At 42.9% G+C, this 18600-nt stretch overlaps 1 protein-coding gene across 1 annotated transcript; it reads left to right on the top strand.

The window, feature by feature from the left end:
• The first annotated feature begins 1536 nt into the window (after positions 1-1536).
• Positions 1537-17636, top strand: abcb4 (ATP-binding cassette, sub-family B (MDR/TAP), member 4). Its single transcript, XM_071529196.1, has 27 exons — positions 1537-1598; positions 1803-1890; positions 2454-2616; positions 3080-3128; positions 3569-3760; positions 4398-4569; positions 4792-4916; positions 5280-5451; positions 5564-5677; positions 6920-7030; positions 7189-7314; positions 7748-7951; positions 8051-8221; positions 8866-9027; positions 9637-9840; positions 10546-10692; positions 10827-10931; positions 11266-11343; positions 11574-11657; positions 11787-11990; positions 12138-12238; positions 12406-12546; positions 14190-14346; positions 14479-14676; positions 15302-15508; positions 16344-16490; positions 17430-17636. Exons 1-27 carry the CDS (start codon positions 1537-1539, stop codon positions 17634-17636), a joined length of 3891 nt encoding a protein of 1296 aa, XP_071385297.1.
• Positions 17637-18600: the final 964 nt, after the last annotated feature.

The following is an 18600-nucleotide window of genomic DNA, read 5'->3' as shown; positions in this document are numbered from 1 at the left end:
CATCTCTGCCCACCTGTCAGCTACAGTGGTGAGGCGGATCTCATCCGGAATTGTTTACAACTAATAGCTTTGAGAGCTGAACCCCCCTGTTCTCTCTCTGGTTGCTCCAGTCAATCTGTCTCTTCCCCCCTCTGGAGAAGGATTTAGTGGGGTGCCCCCTTGTCACAGCCAGGCAGGAGTCAGTAGCAGGTCAACCTGGTACTTCCTTCCTTCCACATAATTGAAAAAACAGAAGTAACAGAAAGTGAAAAAAGTGACAATGAACGTTTCAGTATCTCAGCACTAATGTGGACTGAGTACTGAAACAACACTCACTTTTTTCGCTTATATATTTTTTCGAATATGCAGGCCTAAACCATATTTTTTTTGCATCTGAAGAGCCTCTCTAACATTTGTTCAAGGTAAAATGAAAACCATGCAGTCTGCTCTTTATTTCATTTGTTTGACTACTGGTCCTTTAAGGTAAGCTTTGAGTCTGTAGTGCAAACGTTTCTCTTGTCTACACTGTTAACATTTGATGTTTCCTGTTAGCAAGGAGCGGAACACACGTGGAAGGCAAGAAATTAACCAAAGCCCACTTTGCTCAGAAAAAACGGGTAACCAAGGCTATGAGGGTAAATATTTGTAAATCTTGTATTTATAACATGTTCTCAAAAACAAAACAAAAAAACACAACCAGTGTTTCAAAGGCAGATGTACTGTGATTGGCTGAACCACTGCAAAAATCTTCATTTGCAAAGATAATTCACACCTAATCTAATTGAAATGGGTGCCACAGTACTAATCTACAACAGAACACAGAAGTCACAAATATCACAAGATCCACAAGTGAGGCCCTATTCACAAACAACATGAACTCCCAAACACCAGTATTTACAAGACATTTCATAATGCGTTTTTGGCTTAATGCTCTTTCCAGGCTATAAATCGCCTCACCGCACATTTGCGAGTAGTGGCGTTAGTTTAGGCTATAGTTGGGAAATTGTCCACTCATTCTTCCCCTCACACACAAAAACATCAATGGGATGCGAGCGAACGCGGAGGGAGGCGCATGATATCACCTGCTGTTGCAAGACCGCAGCAACGCCACGTGAGGGGAGGGAGGGCGGGAGAGAGGGAAGGACCACCCTTTGGGCTTGGCGTATATGTGATCACCGGCAGATCACCACCTCTGTCCGAAATAGACTGGCGGAGTGAGAGCGGTCTGGAGGGACAACGGGAGGGAAGAGGCGGAGAAGCGGTGTGCTACCCAGGTTTTATTTCAGTTTTATTTCAGTTTTATTCAGACTACGGTATCACCCGTTAGACAGTGATGCCACAACATCTGTAACCAGTGGGGAAACCTGGGGACTAACTTTGAAATTATAAATTATTATTATTAATCTTCGACTGTCTGAGAAAAGAAGGTCTTTCACGATAGAGAGTTTTTAGAGAATGCGAGATGTGTGGGCTGTTAATTATTTGCCCTGGCCTTAACTGTAAAAAAAATAAAACTAAGGAGAGTTTTTGGCTTCCCCTGACAGGATCCAGACAGACATGGATGAAAAGGACCAGACAGTCATGGCTAAAGCCCAAAATGAACAAAATGGGGAAATAAGGTAAATATAGCCTAGTTTAAACTCTCTCTCTCTCTCTCTCTCTCTCTCTCTCTCTCTCTCTCTCTCTCTCTCTCTCTCTTCACTACAAAAGCAGAAGTTCATATAAAACTTTAAAGGTGTTTCCATTATTCTCTTGATAAACTGGGATGCATTATACTGTATATTAGACATAGTATATTATGCTGTTTATCTCCCTCCCTCCAGTGAAAGCAAGGAGGACAATGGCAAAAAGAAGGGGAAGGGAAAGAAAGAAAAAGAGCCAAAGTTACCGATGGTTGGCCCCATTGCTCTGGTAAGCTCTCTCCTCACTCGTCGTCCCCTCCTGTCAGAACCAACCAGGCTTTTAATGTTAGTAAGCATTTCACTTTGGCTTTACTGAAAACAGGAGTAGAAGCAGATAATGCACGGGTGATTTTGTGTTATTCTGTGTATTGCTAGATGTGGATATCCTCTTTTTGTTCACAGTGTTCTTGTGTCAACTGATGTGATATCAACAACCAACAGTTACTTTTTATGTTTCATCCCTATAATGTATAGTTAATTGAATTCTTAGCCTGCCCAGAGCGCCACAGTGTCTCTGTCTCAGTCACAGTGTGTGTGTGTGTGTGTGTGTGTGTGTGTGAAGTGAGAGGGGAAATGGTGAGAGAGGATAGGATGTTTGGGTGGACTCCACCAATCCCCTGCTGTGAGAATATAATAGCTGCCTAGAGTCTGAAGTTTGTTCCCCTCTGTCTGGAGAAATTCGGATTCTCATAGTGGATTACCAGGACCATCCATAGTCTACAGATACTGATGTCTGCTCTTGAACAATGAAACACTTTCTCTCTCTCCTCTGTCCAACTTGTCTCGGTGTAGTTCAGGTTTGCAGATGGTTTGGACATTGCCCTAATCCTCCTGGGGACAGTGATGGCCATGGTCAACGGGGTCGTGCTTCCTCTCATGTGTATTGTGTTCGGGGACATGACAGACAGCTTTATTGACAACTCCATACAGTCCCAGATCAACATCAGCATCCCCAGTGAGTTTTCAGATACATGCATAGGCACAGAATATATAATACACACAGAAAGCAGTTTGAAAGCAAGTTTGGAAAATGAGAATAACACAAACAAGACAGGAGAGTAAGGGAGGAGAGTAAGGAGAGTGTGCATGAAAATGGCAAAGATAAAAACTAATTTCTGATTGCTTGTATATGTGTTATTTCAATTTTTATTTACTAAAAGTGTGAAATTTATTTCCGTGTTCCCGTTCTTTACACACAGTTTTCATCTATTACATTGTACAGTAAAGTTCAGTAACTGACATAAATTGAAAATTTAATTTGTGCTGAAAAAAATGACATATAGCACTTGATGATAGTACAATATATCACTATTTTACAGACAAAAGTCATGCTCAGACAGCCACTTTTAGGCTTAGGTCTAAATAATAAACAGAATAATGCCCCATAATAATGCCCAGTGTTACCTTGTCTTCTTCAGATATAACCTTCCCAGTCTCCAACAACACCCTAGGAGAAGATATGACTAGGTAAGACTTTACACAACAGAAGATAAACAGAACATATTGCCACTGTCAGGTGAAAACCTTGCATCTCCAAAATGTCATGGTTTTAGGAACTAAGAAAAAAAGCTTTATGACAATGTATTTTTGATGTTATCCAATGGGTTTTGAAAGGGTTTTATAAGTTTTATAAGATGAGAAATTTCTCAACTCATAGAGGACCGTGTAATCCTTCAACTGAAGTGAAAACTGAAAAATCAGCAAAATTGGAGATACAAAGTTTTCACTCGACTGCAAACGCATCAATTTTCTTTTTTCTATCTACATGATAGTTACCTGTATCATCAATTTCCACCCACTTCTACCTTACTGGACCTCTACTGAACTTACAATATCCTCCAAGTATCAACAGATGTGTTTTCAGACGGCCATCTCATAATGCCTATCTATCCTCTTGTGTATTTTAGCTATGCCATCTACTACTCCATCATGGGGGCGGTGGTGCTGGTGGCAGCCTACATGCAGGTGGCCTTCTGGACGCTGGCAGCGGGCCGGCAGGTCAAACGCATCCGAAAGCTGTTTTTCCACTGCATCATGCAGCAGGACATCGGCTGGTTCGACGTCAACGAGACAGGAGAGCTGAACACTCGCCTCACTGAGTGGGTAGCACAGTGCAGTTGTGAGATACATCATGCACTCCTTCATTCAATACACATATTATTTATTTATTTTATTTTATTTAAGGGACAGATACAGTGTACATAGAGAACTGTGCAACAACTTTCCAATGTAATGCATCATAGCACTTATAGCTACTGCTGATTTCCAATGCTTGTCCCTATTGGGCTTTTTACAAGAGATGACACATACAATATAAAACAGGACAAAAGAGAATCAAATTAAGCACACTCACAGTATAGCTGGTCTTGTAAAGTGATCCTGCCTAGCTCAGTGTGTAGAGCATGGCATCAACACTGCCAGGGACAGAGGATTGATTTCCCACTAGGGCTCGCCCTGCTAAAAGTCTAGGCACTTAAAGTACTGAATAAAAACATCCACCAAAATGTAAACGTTTCAAGAACAAAGAAAAACAGTCTTTTTTTTCAACTGTCTGCCATGTAATCATGTAATCCTTCAACAGACTTTAAAACATGAAAATCAGCAAGATTGGAGTTATGAGGTTTTCACAAGACTACAGTGAATTATGTTAGTTACATTCAAGACTCACAAATGTTGCTGTACTGTTGAAGATCATTGGTGGATGATGATGATTTGTTTGCATGTTCCTATCAACAGTGATGTCTATAAGATCCAAGAGGGTATAGGCGACAAGGTGGGGATGCTGATCCAGTCCTTCACCACCTTCCTCGCTGCCTTCGTCATCGGCTTCAGCAAAGGCTGGAAGCTCACTCTTGTCATCCTGGCCATCAGCCCAGTGCTTGGCATATCAGCCGGAGTCTTCAGTAAGGTGCGTTTCTCTCTGCCAAGTGCTTTGTCTTGCTCTTGCTGTCTGTCTCGCTCACTGTCTTATTTGTATATGTGTGCTTGTGTCTGTGTGGCTGCCTCTCCCTCCCTCTCCTGTCTGTCTTTCTGTCTTTGTCGCTCTCCGTATCGTTTGCTGTCGATCACATGCACACGGCCCCTCGCAGGTATTCTTAATCACATTGTGTCCCTCTGCCCGTCTGAGTAGGTGTTGACATCCTTCACGTCTAAAGAGCAGACTGCATATGCCAAGGCTGGAGCTGTGGCTGAAGAAGTGCTCTCTGCTGTCAGGACAGTGTTTGCCTTCAGTGGTCAGGACAGAGAGATCAAGAGGTGTGTATGCTTTGTGTGTGTGTGTGTGTGTGTGTGTGTGTGTGTGTGTGTGTGTGTCATTACATATTCCAGTGAAGTGATTCTAAACATAATTTTGCCATTGTACTCTGCTGACGGAGTTTCATGAGACTGAGAGTCATGAACCATGAGTGTAACCCAATCTGCTGTGCAGGACACATAAATGTGGTTCTATAAATTGATCCAGAAAATAGCCCAAGCCATTGCAGTAACTGGATAAATGCATCAGCCATGAAAACAATTGGATTAGAGTCTGCTCTCTACACCTGCTAACGCTACTTATTTCTATGCCTAAGGGCCCCATTGCCATCTAACTTGCTTGTGTCTGTGTGTGTCATACCACAGATATCATAAGAACCTGGAGGATGCTAAGAACATGGGCATAAGGAAAGCGATCTCTGCTAACATCGCCATGGGCTTCACCTTCATGATGATCTACCTGTCTTATGCTCTGGCCTTCTGGTATGGCAGTACGCTCATCCTGAGTGGGGAGTACACCATCGGAATTGTACTCACAGTGAGTAGTCACATTATAATTCAATTTCTAAATGATTGCTTCTCCTCAAACTTCAGGTAAACCTTCAGAAAGAAGCTTGTTGTAGGTAACGGTGTAATGTGTGTGTTTTCAGGTGTTCTTCACTGTGCTTATTGGAGCGTTTGCCATGGGACAGACTTCTCCCAACATCCAGTCCTTTGCCAGCGCCCGGGGAGCCGCACACAAAGTCTATAACATCATTGACAACGTAAGGAATACACCATTTTCTCCCAAAAGTACACACATTACAAAAGATTTCTAATCTCATTGCCCTTGGACAGTTGTCAGTTTGTATTACTGAACACGCACCGCTGTACCCTGGCGCTCTGGGACGCCACTTTGATGTAGCCGACAACTTGGAGTCAGTAATGAGATGGTGGATTTTGTTCTAATTGGAGCACCTGCTGTTTGAATGAAGAAATTACAGGTCATTTGGTTGATATTGCACAGCTGTGGCACTCCCCTCGCTGTGCAGATTGCACACCGACTACCACTGTCTGAATTCAAATGATTTACCAACCAGAGTGTCAAGCTTCAAGCAGAATATGATTAGTGTTGTTTGAGAGCAAAATCCTCCTTGGTACTTTAGCATAAAAGTGGCTGTAAACTGTAAGAGAAGTCAGGTTTGCTAAGCAGGCAACACTGTCATGCATATACACAGACTGCAATGTCGCAGAGATAACATAATATGAATTTTTAAGATGCACATTTAAAGGCCTCTAAAAACAGGTAACATTATCATAGTTTGTTTTACTAAAGCATCTGTAGAGTTAACTCAGAGAGATTCTTGTCACTGTGGCTATTCTGGGATGGGCCTGTGTTTAGTTTACAGTGTGCCTGTTAATCTTTCACTATGGCAACACACTCAGATCAGTTTATAAGAACAGACACAGGATACAGTGCTCTACAAACTGCTTGCTGGACAGCACATCTGTGTGTACATTTACACAAACTAGCATAGATGCATGCATGCAAAAATAAAACTAGGAATGTAACGTAATCTGATCTCTAGTCTAAATTATTGAAGGGTGAGGTGATCCAAAACCTCACGGAGCACAGGGAGCTCAGCCTTTGTCACCAACAGCGCTAGAGAAAGAATAACATATGTGTGTGTGTGTGTGTGTGTGTGTGTGTGTGTGTGTGTGCGTGCATGAAACAGAGAGCAACAGGGAGCAACAGTGAAACACAAAGCGCTGTGTAAATAAATATGAGCCTTGCTAAACGTGGTCAGATCAACCTGGGCAGCTAACACTCTTCCTCCCATTGTTTGAGAAGAGGTTGGGGTTATGATGAGAAACAGGCTCGAGGATAAAGTAGGTGAGGAGGGAGAGGAAGGAGAGGTTCTCCGTCCCATTGTATCCAGCAGTGGACCCTGACTATAAAACAGCATATTACTGCTGGATTTACATGTTTGAATGCAAGTTGAATGTTGCTTACTGTGTCTCATCAGAAACCAAGCATCGGCAGCTTTTCAGAAGCCGGCTTCAAGCCTGATTCTATCAAAGGAAACATAGAGTTCAAGGACATCCACTTCAACTACCCCTCAAGACCGGACGTCAAAGTAGGTTCCCCGCTGACAGCCTGGCTGCTCTCTGGGCTCAGTTATATTCATCCAACACAACATACTGTACTCCAACTGAGAGTCAAATCTCCAGACATTACATTATACAGATATTTTGGACTATATCGCATAACTCTTCTGTCTCTGTTCCCTTGTAGGTATTAAACAACATGTCTCTGACAGTGCAAAACGGTCAGACCATGGCCTTGGTGGGCAGCAGCGGCTGCGGTAAAAGCACCACAGTTCAGCTGCTGCAGCGGTTCTACGATCCTCAGGAGGGATCTGTAAGTGACGAGTTCATTTCTAAAACAATACATTCATTGTGGAACAAAAGCCTTTACCTTAAGTGCTTTATTGAATATCTCCAGTCTGTAAAAGTTTAATCATTTTGTCAACCAAGGACGTAGGTTACCTACTATTCAGTATCATGGTTTGTTTTCAGTTTGTGCTTTTAGTCATGCAGGTGCCACTTTTTTTTTATGGTGGATGTCTCATTTTGGACTCATATACTTAAAAACCCATGCTGTCATACTCTCCCAGTGGATACGCACATAGTGTGCTTTCATAGTGTTTATCATTGTAGAAGAGTGAACCATGCTCTAACACCTGGAGAGGAGATGCCCACCTCAAATATAAACCATGGTAGAAAGGAAGAGATCTACCTGTTTTGCTTCTCTTGTCAGTTCTCTATTTATATGTTTGGCTCCCTCTTTGTAGGTGTCTATAGACGGCCACGACATCCGCACTCTCAACGTGAGCTACCTGAGGGAGATGATCGGAGTGGTGAGTCAAGAGCCCATCCTGTTTGCCACCACCATCTCTGAGAACATCAGATACGGCCGACTTGACGTGACGCAGCAGGAGATCGAGAAAGCCACCAAGGAAGCCAACGCTTACGACTTCATCATGAATCTCCCCAATGTATGTTAAGAGTTTGTGTGCATGTTTGTGCGTGTGCCCTTTACTCATAGTGAACTCTGTCGGCCATTTACTGATGTTGAGACTTTTGTTGCTGAGTAGAAGTTTGAGACGCTGGTGGGAGACCGAGGGACTCAGATGAGCGGAGGACAGAAGCAGAGGATAGCGATCGCCCGGGCGTTAGTCCGCAACCCCAAGATCCTCCTGCTGGATGAAGCCACTTCAGCCCTCGATGCTGAGAGCGAGACCATTGTGCAAGCTGCCCTCGACAAGGTATGAACACACACATACACACATATGCACATACACACACACGTCTCTCTCTCTCTCACTTACTTAGACACCAGTATTGGGGAGTGAAAGTACTTTTTTGTGGTAACTACTAACTTAACACGTTTTTCAATTCTTGTAATCTGTTAGTAGTTACTTTTATTTTTCTGTCATATTGTTTCATTTTTATAGTGCAAATGACTTAAAAAAGTAGAAAAAGTGAAAATCCCGCAGCATCTCATGCAGACAACATGCCACTAATTGAAAATACACAATCTAAGGATGCTTGATATAAATGAGATTGGCTTACAGTTTTAAAAACACAGCAATAGTCTTGCATTTCATTTTAAAACAATCATCAATAGCACGCTTGGCAGCACAAGTCATATTGCTACAACATGTTTTTGAAGTGGGCAAAAGTACTCTAACAAGATACTTTTAATAAAGAGTAACTTTGTAACGTAAATAGTTACTTTTTAGGTAAGTGATGAGGTAAAATAACTAATTACTTTCCCCAAGAGACATGCATAATCACACACATACATACGTACCTCAATTATATCTGTCTTACTTTATACACAGCTACCCAAAAACCACACCCAAATGTAAGCGTACATTTATAAACTGGAGTCCATCTCTGTGTCCAGGTCAGACAGGGTCGCACCACCATAGTTGTGGCCCACCGTCTCTCTACTATCAGAAATGCTGATGTCATCGCCGGCTTCCAGAAAGGAGAAATAGTGGAGCTGGGTACTCACAACGAACTGATGGCAAAACAGGGAGTCTACCACACACTGGTCACTATGCAGGTAACACACACACACAGACACACACACACACACAAAACTGTTTTGTCTGTCTGACTCTATCACAGACATTTACAGGCACAGAAGTAACTGTTTCTCAGCTAAATGACTACTCTACCTTCTCTACCAGTGCTGTCGTATGTTTTTGCCACGTTTTAGTGGTTTTTGGTGTTCTTCTGATGTTACATTACTGTTTTTATTGTGTTTTCTGTAGCCTTCTGCAAATTACTAGCCTCCTTATCCTTCCTCCCTGTTATCATTTTTATTATCATTATTATTGTCATTATTATATTATTATTATTATTATTAGTAGTAGTAGTAGTAGTAGTAGTAGTAGTGCTACTTTATTGTATTTTTTTTTTTTCTTCCTTCTCTTTCCCCATCAAGGGGCATTTTGCCTCTTACCAGGCTGTCATTGTAAATAAGAATTTGTTCTTAACTGACTTGCCTGGTTAAATAAAGGTTAAATAAATAAAAACACAAATGCATTAACACACAATACCTGGTGCACTGTGATTATGTTTATCCATTGGGTTAAATTGGAGATCAGGGAGGACTCTGTAGTTCAGAAAATCGATCTCTGATGTGTTTCTTCTGTTCTTCCCACCGCAGACCTTTCAGAAAGTGGAGGAGGGTGAGGAGGCCGAGTATGAGCAGACCATGGATGAGAAGAGCCCGTCCATCATGTCCTTCTCTGAGACCTCTTTATACAGGAGGAAGTCCACAAAGGGCTCCTCCTTCATCGGCTCAGAGGGAGAGAAGGGAGAGAAGGGAGAGAAAGGAGAGGAGGAGGATGGCAAGGACAAGACGGAGGAGGTGAGACGGAGAGCTGCGTCTCAGAGCCAACGTTTGTATCTGAACGAAAAGGCTTCGAACAAACGCAGTTTCTGGTTCTCCAAGAGCACAGACTCACTGGTTTACTCATTCACTCACTTACTCGTTTTCTCACCCACTCACTCACTCACTCACTCATTCACTCACCCACTCACTCACTCACTCACTCATTCACTCACTCACTCACTCACTTGCTCATTCACTCACTCACTTACTCACTTGCTCATTCATTCACTCACTCACTCACTCACTCACTCACTCGTTCTCTCATTTACTCACTCACTCACTCACTCACTTGTTCTCTCATTTACTCACTCATTCATTCACTCACTCACTCGTTCAGTCACTCACTCGTTCTCTCATTTACTCACTCACTCACTCACTCACTTGTTCTCTCATTTACTCACTCATTCATTCACTCACTCACTCGTTCAGTCACTCACTTGTTCTCTCATTTACTCACTCATTCACTCACTCATTCACTCACTCACTCACTCGCCCTCTTGATTGCTCGCTCACTCACTCGCTTGTTTGCACACTCACTTGCTCACCCACCTCCTCAAATACACACTCAATTTCTTCTCATTTCTCTCTCAATGTCCTCTGTCAATTTCTTAATCGTTTCTCATTTCTCTCTCTCTCTCTCTCTCTCTCTCTCTCTCTCTCTCTCTCTCTCTCTCTCTGTAGGATGAGAAGGTCCCTCCTGTGTCGTTCCTGAAGGTGCTGCGTCTTAACCTTCCTGAGTGGCCCTACATAGTGGTGGGCATCATCTGTGCCACCATCAACGGAGCCATGCAGCCCGCCTTCGCCATCATCTTCTCCAAGATCATCGCTGTGGGTTCATTTTAGTGTCAGCTCACATTTATCATGCAAAGGTCACCGTAAACGGGCATGACAGTGTTTTTTTATTTGTGCGTGTGAATCATCAAGTTGTGTTTCTTACTCAGCGTTATGTTACAATCTCTCAGGTGTTTGCAGAGCCAGATCAAGAGGTTGTCAGACAGAAATCCACGTTGTTTTCCCTCATGTTTGCCGCTATCGGAGGTGTATCCTTCATCACCATGTTTCTGCAGGTACACACATACACAAATACACACACACACGTACACATTCATTATCTTCATAAAACAGTTGGTTGCTGCCAGAATAATCTGATGCCTGGGAGTTGTGTTGTATACTGTAGAAGATTTGACCTGTCAGTTTTCCAACTTGCCACAGGTTCTGAGACATCTGTATGTTATCCCTCTCTCTGCTCAAATAGACAGGCACACACACACACACACACACACACACACACACACACACACACAGTGTGATATTTTGAGAAAGTGGCACCGATCACAGCAGTTCATGTGGCCCATGCCCAGGTGAACTCTGAATGTCTCTGTCTGCAAACTTTGCACCCAGGGTTTCTGCTTTGGGAAAGCTGGTGAGATTCTGACCATGAAACTGAGACTCAGGGCCTTTACATCCATGATGAGACAGGTAAGGACATCTAAAATCTCAGAAGAGACCTAAGTCAAAAGTTAAATACTTTTATTACTTTTAAAGCTAATGGTTTGAATACAACAGCAGTCAAAAACATATTTAATCAAGGTCAAGAGCGTATTTCTGATTGCTGCATTTTATTTTTATTCAGTGTGGTTATTCCCTTTATTCCTGAGGATAAGGCCAATAAAATCCATTGATTTATCACCTTTCCTGTTTTCTTGTAGGACCTCGGCTGGTATGATCAACCCAAAAACAGTGTTGGGGCTCTCACAACCAGATTGGCCACAGACGCTGCCCAAGTACAGGGGGTGAGTCACACACACACGGACACGGACACACACAGCTCTCCGTCACACCAAATCCTCTTAACAAATCTGTCAATTCTTCATCTTCTTTGCTTTCTTCCCATCCTTCACCCCCCCCCCCCCTCCCCTCAGGCTACAGGGGTGCGTATGGCCACGCTGGCGCAGAACGTGGCTAACCTGGGCACCAGCGTCATCATCTCTTTCGTGTACGGCTGGGAGTTGACCCTGCTCATCCTGGCCGTGGTGCCCGTCATGGCTGTGGCTGGAGCCGTGCAGATGAAGCTGCTCGGCGGACACGCTGTCAAAGACAAGAAGGAGCTGGAAAAGGCCGGGAAGGTTGGGACTCTTTAACGACCTGCTGTCTTCAGACACATACACAGACACAATCAAATTGGAAATATTGTATCATTCACTTATGAGTTTACTGATATATTGACCCTTTTAATATGGGTGTAATAATGTTTTGATGATGTGTCTCCCCAGATCGCTACAGAGGCAATAGAGAATATCCGTACTGTTGCCTCCCTCACCAGAGAGCCCAAGTTTGAGTCTTTATACCAGGAAAACCTCCTAGTACCTTACAAGTATGTGAAGTGTTTTATTTACATCATTGACACTTCCCTCGTCTCCATGGGACGATGATTGATTGATTGATTTTGTTCTCAAACAAGTGAAGGGGGAGGAAGTATTCACTCTGATGCTTTCTTTGACTCTCTCTCTCTCCTCTCTCTCTCTCTCTCTCTCTCTATAGAAACTCCCAGAAGAAGGCCCATGTGTATGGTATCACCTTCTCCTTCTCCCAGGCCATGATCTACTTTGCTTATGCTGGCTGTTTCCGCTTCGGAGCTTGGCTCATTGAGGCAGGAAGGATGGAGTTTGAGAGCGTGTTCCTGTGAGTACAGACCTGACCTGATGACTCTCTTAATCAGGAGATAAAATGCTATACCTCTGCTACTTTCTCCTAGCAATGAATGTCACAATTGTTGATTGGGAAGCTGATCCATAGTCAAGGACAGCTTAACCCCAGAGCTCACACCCCTTGTGGTTAAGCAATTATAAAACTAGGGCTGGGCGTTTAGGATTTTTATTCGATATCGATATATATCATGATATGGCTCACAAATGCGAAATCACATTAAATAATCAAATTAATGTTTCATCTCATTGAACCAAATGTTAATGTTAGGTGTGATGTCAAACAAAACTGGAATTTTCAAATAATATTCCAACCATTCCTCATTTTTAAATAAAATTTGCTTCTTATCATCGATTTAGACAGCAGAAATGTGTGTCGCGATATCCCAAAATCACCATATCATCACGATATGATTACAGCGAAAGATGATAAATGATAATATTGAATTATCGCCCAGCCCTGTATAAAACCAGAACATTTCCCTTTTTGAACTATGGCTAAAATCTCTTAAAACTGACTGTCGCTACGCACACCATTATATGTGTAGGGAGTCTTTGACCTGAAGTCATGTCTATTTTATGATGAAGAGTGCACACACATACAGTAGATTGCACCAGATTACATTCACACGCAAGAGAAATTCCAGGTGGGAGGAGAGGCTGTTTATATGGCTGTAGTGTTTAATCATTACCCCGTCCTGAAGCCGGTGAGGGGTCACTGCGAATAACAGCAACAAGCAACAAGAAGCCTGTGACACCTGCTGACACAACACACACACACACACACACGTGTTTTAGACATAATACAGTGTGTGGTTATAACAGCCTTTGGAGCAACCGCTGCCTTCGTTTCTATTCTGCTGGTTATACAAAGATGATCAAGTCCAAAGTTCATCACTTGTTGAGCTTCTGAAAGGCCATAAAATTATTAAGCACAGAAATAGTAAAACGCAGCAGAGGGCCTCCCAGCAGATTCTCTCAAAGTACATTTTTGTCCGCTATTCCACATATATTTGATATAACTCTCTTCATTATTCTTTTATTTCTTCATTTGATGGTGTAGCATGGAGAGAGAAAAGAAAAATGGAAGAAATACAAGTGACTCAATGAAAGCTTTGATGGCATTTAAAATAGCTTATGAGTCAGATTCAAACCCATGACACTGTGATTACGTGCGCCTTTGATCCTTCAGCTGCAAGGACACCGCCTCTTCATTGAAGGAATAAACACATCAACCTTTTTTCATCATTTCAAGTTGGGCAGACTGGGCTGAACAGAGCTGATCTATTCATGTAAAAGGCTTTTTGGTTAGAGGGCAACAGAGAAATGTTGGTCTGTAACACATAGATCTATTTAGACATACTGTACACACACAGGCACACACACACACTCAAAAGTAAAGCTGTCAGTAGTTCATGTTAGCATAGCCTTATCCTCTGTGCTGCTCTCTTCATTAACTGACACAGTTGGGACAGCTTTACAAAAGGTAAAACAGCCCTTTGAAAAAGAAAAACTAATGTGCTTGTTTTGAAAAGAAGGGGGGGGGGGGTGTTAGCAGACTTTGTACCATTATGTTAACTCATTCATGTGACTCTCTCTCCATCACTTTCCCTCTCCCAGAGTGATTTCTGCTGTTCTTTACGGCGCCATGGCTGTGGGCGAGGCCAACTCCTTCACTCCAAACTACGCTAAGGCCAAAATTTCTGCTTCCCACCTCATGATGCTGATGAACAGGCAGCCCGCCATAGACAACCTCTCGCAGGAGGGAGAGAAACCGGTACGCTATACACTAAGCACCCACACAGCAACGCACCCGCAATAAACACAGTGTACTTGGAATACAGCTCAGATAGTAAGAGATAGTAACACATCCCTCCTCTCTCCTATCTCCTCTTCTCCAACGCTCCAGGACAAATTTGACGGTAACGTGTGCTTCGAGAGTGTCCGGTTCAATTACCCGTCACGCCCTGATGTGCCCATCCTGCACGGGCTGAACCTGAAGGTGAGCAAGGGGGAGACGCTGGCCCTGGTGGGGAGTAGCGGCTGCGGGAAGAGCACCACCATCCAGCTGCTGGAGAGGTTCTACGACCCCAGAGAAGGGACAGTGGTGAGGATACACACAAACACACACACTTAGGCACACAAACTGCCTTCCACATCCACGCTCAGTTTGTGTGGCTCTGTAACACCGGTATGAGAATTTTTCTCCTCACCTAATAGCAGTTAGTGGTTACTGATTAGCTGGCCAGTATGTTGACATTGCTGCTTTATAGCACTATCGTAATGGGAGAGAGACCTTGAGACAGTGTGTGTGTGTGTGTGTGTGTGTGTGTGTGAGCAGGTTATTGCACTGTCCATTTCAGTGTATCTCGATGGGATAACTGATGTTTCTGACACTGTCCTCTGACAGAGAAAAGAATTTAATGTTTATTGTTATCTTTGGGCCTCCCACATTATCACAAGGTCTCTCTATTTCAAAACCCCTCTGAAATATCTATGCTGGTTATAATGACCACACCTGTTTATTTTATTCGCTAAATCCCCCTCACTGTGACTAGATGACTATTCAACTTTCGCTCAGAAATCAAACCTTCCCCCAACCCCCACCTCCATATTCCTCACTCCTCCTGTATCCATTTATGCCTCAATTTTTCTCCTTCCTTTACACTGTTTTCTCTCATCCTCTGTGCCCTTCTCATTTCTCCTTCTCGTTCTAACCATACTCCTCTCAGATGCTGGACAAGAGAGATGCAAAACAGCTGAACATCCACTGGCTGAGAGCCCAGATGGGCATCGTATCCCAGGAACCCGTGCTGTTCGACTGCAGCTTGGCCGAGAACATTGCCTACGGAGACAACAGTCGCACTGTGACCATAGAGGAAATACAGACAGCCGCTAAAGCAGCCAACATTCACAGTTTCATAGAAACCCTGCCAGAGGTACCACTGTAATATTCAGATTTTTCAGTCATACAGTATTCTCAACTATGACAAAGCCTCTGATATGATCCCGGAAAGTAATAATAATAATAACTTTATTTATATAGCACCTTCAAAAACAAAGTCACAAAGTGCTTTACAATAAAAACAGATAATAAAAGTAGATAAGATCCAAAAATAAAGATATAAACAAGATAAAATAATTTAAAAAGTTACAACAAATACCATCAGTTAAGAAAAAGCCATAAGATAAAAGTGAGTCTTAAGAAGAGATTTAAAAGAGGATACTGAGTTTGCCTGCCTGAGATCCCCAGGCAGGGAGCTCCACAGCTGAGGGGCCCGAACAGCAAAGGCCCGGTCACCTTTAGTGACAAGTCGAGATTTTGGAACCATTAGTAGGGCCCTGCTGGAGGATCTCAAGCACTGATCAGGCTCTTAGGGAGTTAGCAGATCACAGATATAGGCAGGAGCCTGACCATTCAAATACAAGGGCAATATGATTTTGGTCACGTATTTCATTTTATATCCAACAGTTATCTTTACAACATCCTAATACAGGCCTAATACAGTCTCTTAGTCAGAGATATACATTGATAAAGATATGGCTTTTCTTTGTTGGTGTGCCAGTGATACAACAACTCCCAAGTCATCAGCTACTAATAAATGCAGTTCATATAAGTTTTCTTGCCTGAGTTGAAAGGATTGTTATTGAATGAACTCCTCCTCTTAGTATTAAAGATTGTGTCTGTCATTGTTTTTTGCAATATTACATCAGTATGTACAGTACCTCTCTCTCTCTCTCTCTCTCTCTCCACCTGTCTGTTTGTGTGAGCAGAAGTATAACACTCAGGCAGGTGATAAGGGCACCCAGCTGTCCGGGGGTCAGAAGCAGCGTGTAGCGATCGCCCGCGCCATCCTCCGCAACCCCAAAGTGCTGCTGCTGGACGAGGCCACGTCCGCCCTCGACACTGAGAGTGAGAAGGTGAGTACGTTTCCCACCTTTTCCTCTCGCACCATTCAGGCTCATTATAGGGATTCATGCAGGAAGATCCCATAAGTGAACATGTTGTCCCCCACGAATGATGCAGGCACCCCTTGGACCAATCAGTAACAAGATCAGGGGTGGAAAAAAAGTGCAAAACTTCTACTTAAGTAGAGAAAATGACTAGTGTAAAAATCTATTTTTAAAATGTACACAGAGTAAAGGTTACTGAATTACTTTTTACAAAAGAGAACATGTGATCTTTTCCATACAATTCTAAAAGGCTGAGAGGACAGAGCTCAAAGTAGCTTCTTTTAATTGGGGAAAAAAACAACAAAATCAAGTAAAGCCGGATTTTCTTCTCTGCTGACTGACCGCCAATTTATGACAGGCCAGTTTCTGATGCAATGTTTATGGAGAGAAATTTGTACCCTGTAATGGATGTGGTTTAAAATGTAGCAAAGTATAATACTCAAAACATACTTAAATAAAAGTAACAAAATACAATTACACAGAAAAGGTACTCAATTACAGCAACTAACTAGTCATTAGTTACTTCCACCCTTGAACAAGATGCATCATCCCTCCAAGGTTTATTATAATTGGACCAATGGTGTAACAGTTGTGGCCTTTCATAGTTTGTATTTTTTACCTTCAATTATAGCATCCCCATCAGGCCAATCAGTGTAATGTCACCAGAGCACACTGCCAAAATGCATCATCCCTCCAAGTTTTGTCAAAATCAGACTCCTAAAAACACAGATGGTCTGAATGTTACATGGATCACTACAGAAACCGGCTCTGAAAAGATAACTGCTGACAAAAGCACTTATGAGTAAAAAAGAAAAGTGACAACAAGCCCCGGCCTCCCCGAAGTGTTTTCATCTAATTTCATGTGACCTCACTGCCGTTTCTCCCCCCTCCCCCTGCCCTCTCCAGGTGGTGCAGGAGGCTCTGGACCAGGCCAGGCAGGGCAGGACGTGTATCGTCGTGGCCCACCGTCTGTCCACCATCCAAAACGCAGACCGCATCGCTGTCTTCCAGGGAGGCGTGGTGGTGGAGCAGGGGAAACACCAACAGCTGCTGGCCAAGAGGGGAGTCTACCACACACTGGTCACCACACAGTTGGGCCACGGGAGGGAATGAGAGAACAGGCAGCGGATGGAAAGAGAGATGTAGTGATAAATCTACACTGGTTTTGCTGTTTTTTACTCTTATTTGTCCCAGGCAATTTGACTGATTTATCAACCCCTTTGCTCTACATTCATACAGTCAAAAACAGTCAGTCTTCTACTATTAGCAGCTCCAGTGGAGCAGCTGCCCTGCTCAAGGGCAGCGAGTGTTTCCTAGCATGTTTGGAGATTTGACCCAGTGACCTTTTAGCCTAGCGAGCTAGAACTCCTATCCTGCTGTATCTGTGGGTCAGAGTCAAGTTAGGACCAGGCAAGTGACTTTTCAGTGAAAAGTCTGCTTCACAAACCTCTATGCTGCTGCCTGTTCGTTGTTTCTTGCCCTCTACCTGCCCATATTTCCATATGCACCTTCTTTGAAAATATCCTTGTTTATGACTGTAGCTTGTAACTTGGGACTTTATGGTCAGTACTCTTTCTTCCTGGGTGGAGCTGCTTGATACCTACAACTGTTTCTTGACCTCTGGTGCCACCTTCCTTAAGTGCCAAATACTTATGACAAATGTATGCATGCACCTTCACATACACTTCAATGTTAACAATACACTGGATTTAAGATGTATCATGCAACAATGTCTCTGACACTGGGATCTCATCATCATGGAGCAAATTGTGTTCTATATATTTGGACCAATGTTTAGATAATTATTTTGTTATTGTTGATTATTATTATGAGATTTAGCTTCTTCTACAGTCCATGAGTACATGATAGTGGAGTGCAAGTGCCTGAACATTATATGTTACAGCCAAAAAATAAAACTGGGTTGTGCAGATGTGAATTTTTGTATCATAGAAGTACTTACAATTACTAAGAATCATATTTTGTTTATACAAATGCACTGAATTACTAACCTTTGTTGGAGAATATGTTTTTATGTAACTATTAAAGTTTTATATTCAATTACTGAACCATTGCCTCG

This window comes from Centroberyx affinis, unplaced genomic scaffold (assembly GCF_046629955.1).
Source record: "Centroberyx affinis isolate AG114_WGS23_722 - 3 ecotype Tasmania unplaced genomic scaffold, CSIRO-AGI_Caff_v1 ptg001775l_1, whole genome shotgun sequence".
Taxonomy (NCBI): Eukaryota; Metazoa; Chordata; class Actinopteri; order Beryciformes; family Berycidae; genus Centroberyx; species Centroberyx affinis.
The sequence above is the reverse complement of the archived record's forward strand: the minus strand, read 5'-3'. Positions and strand labels throughout refer to the sequence as shown.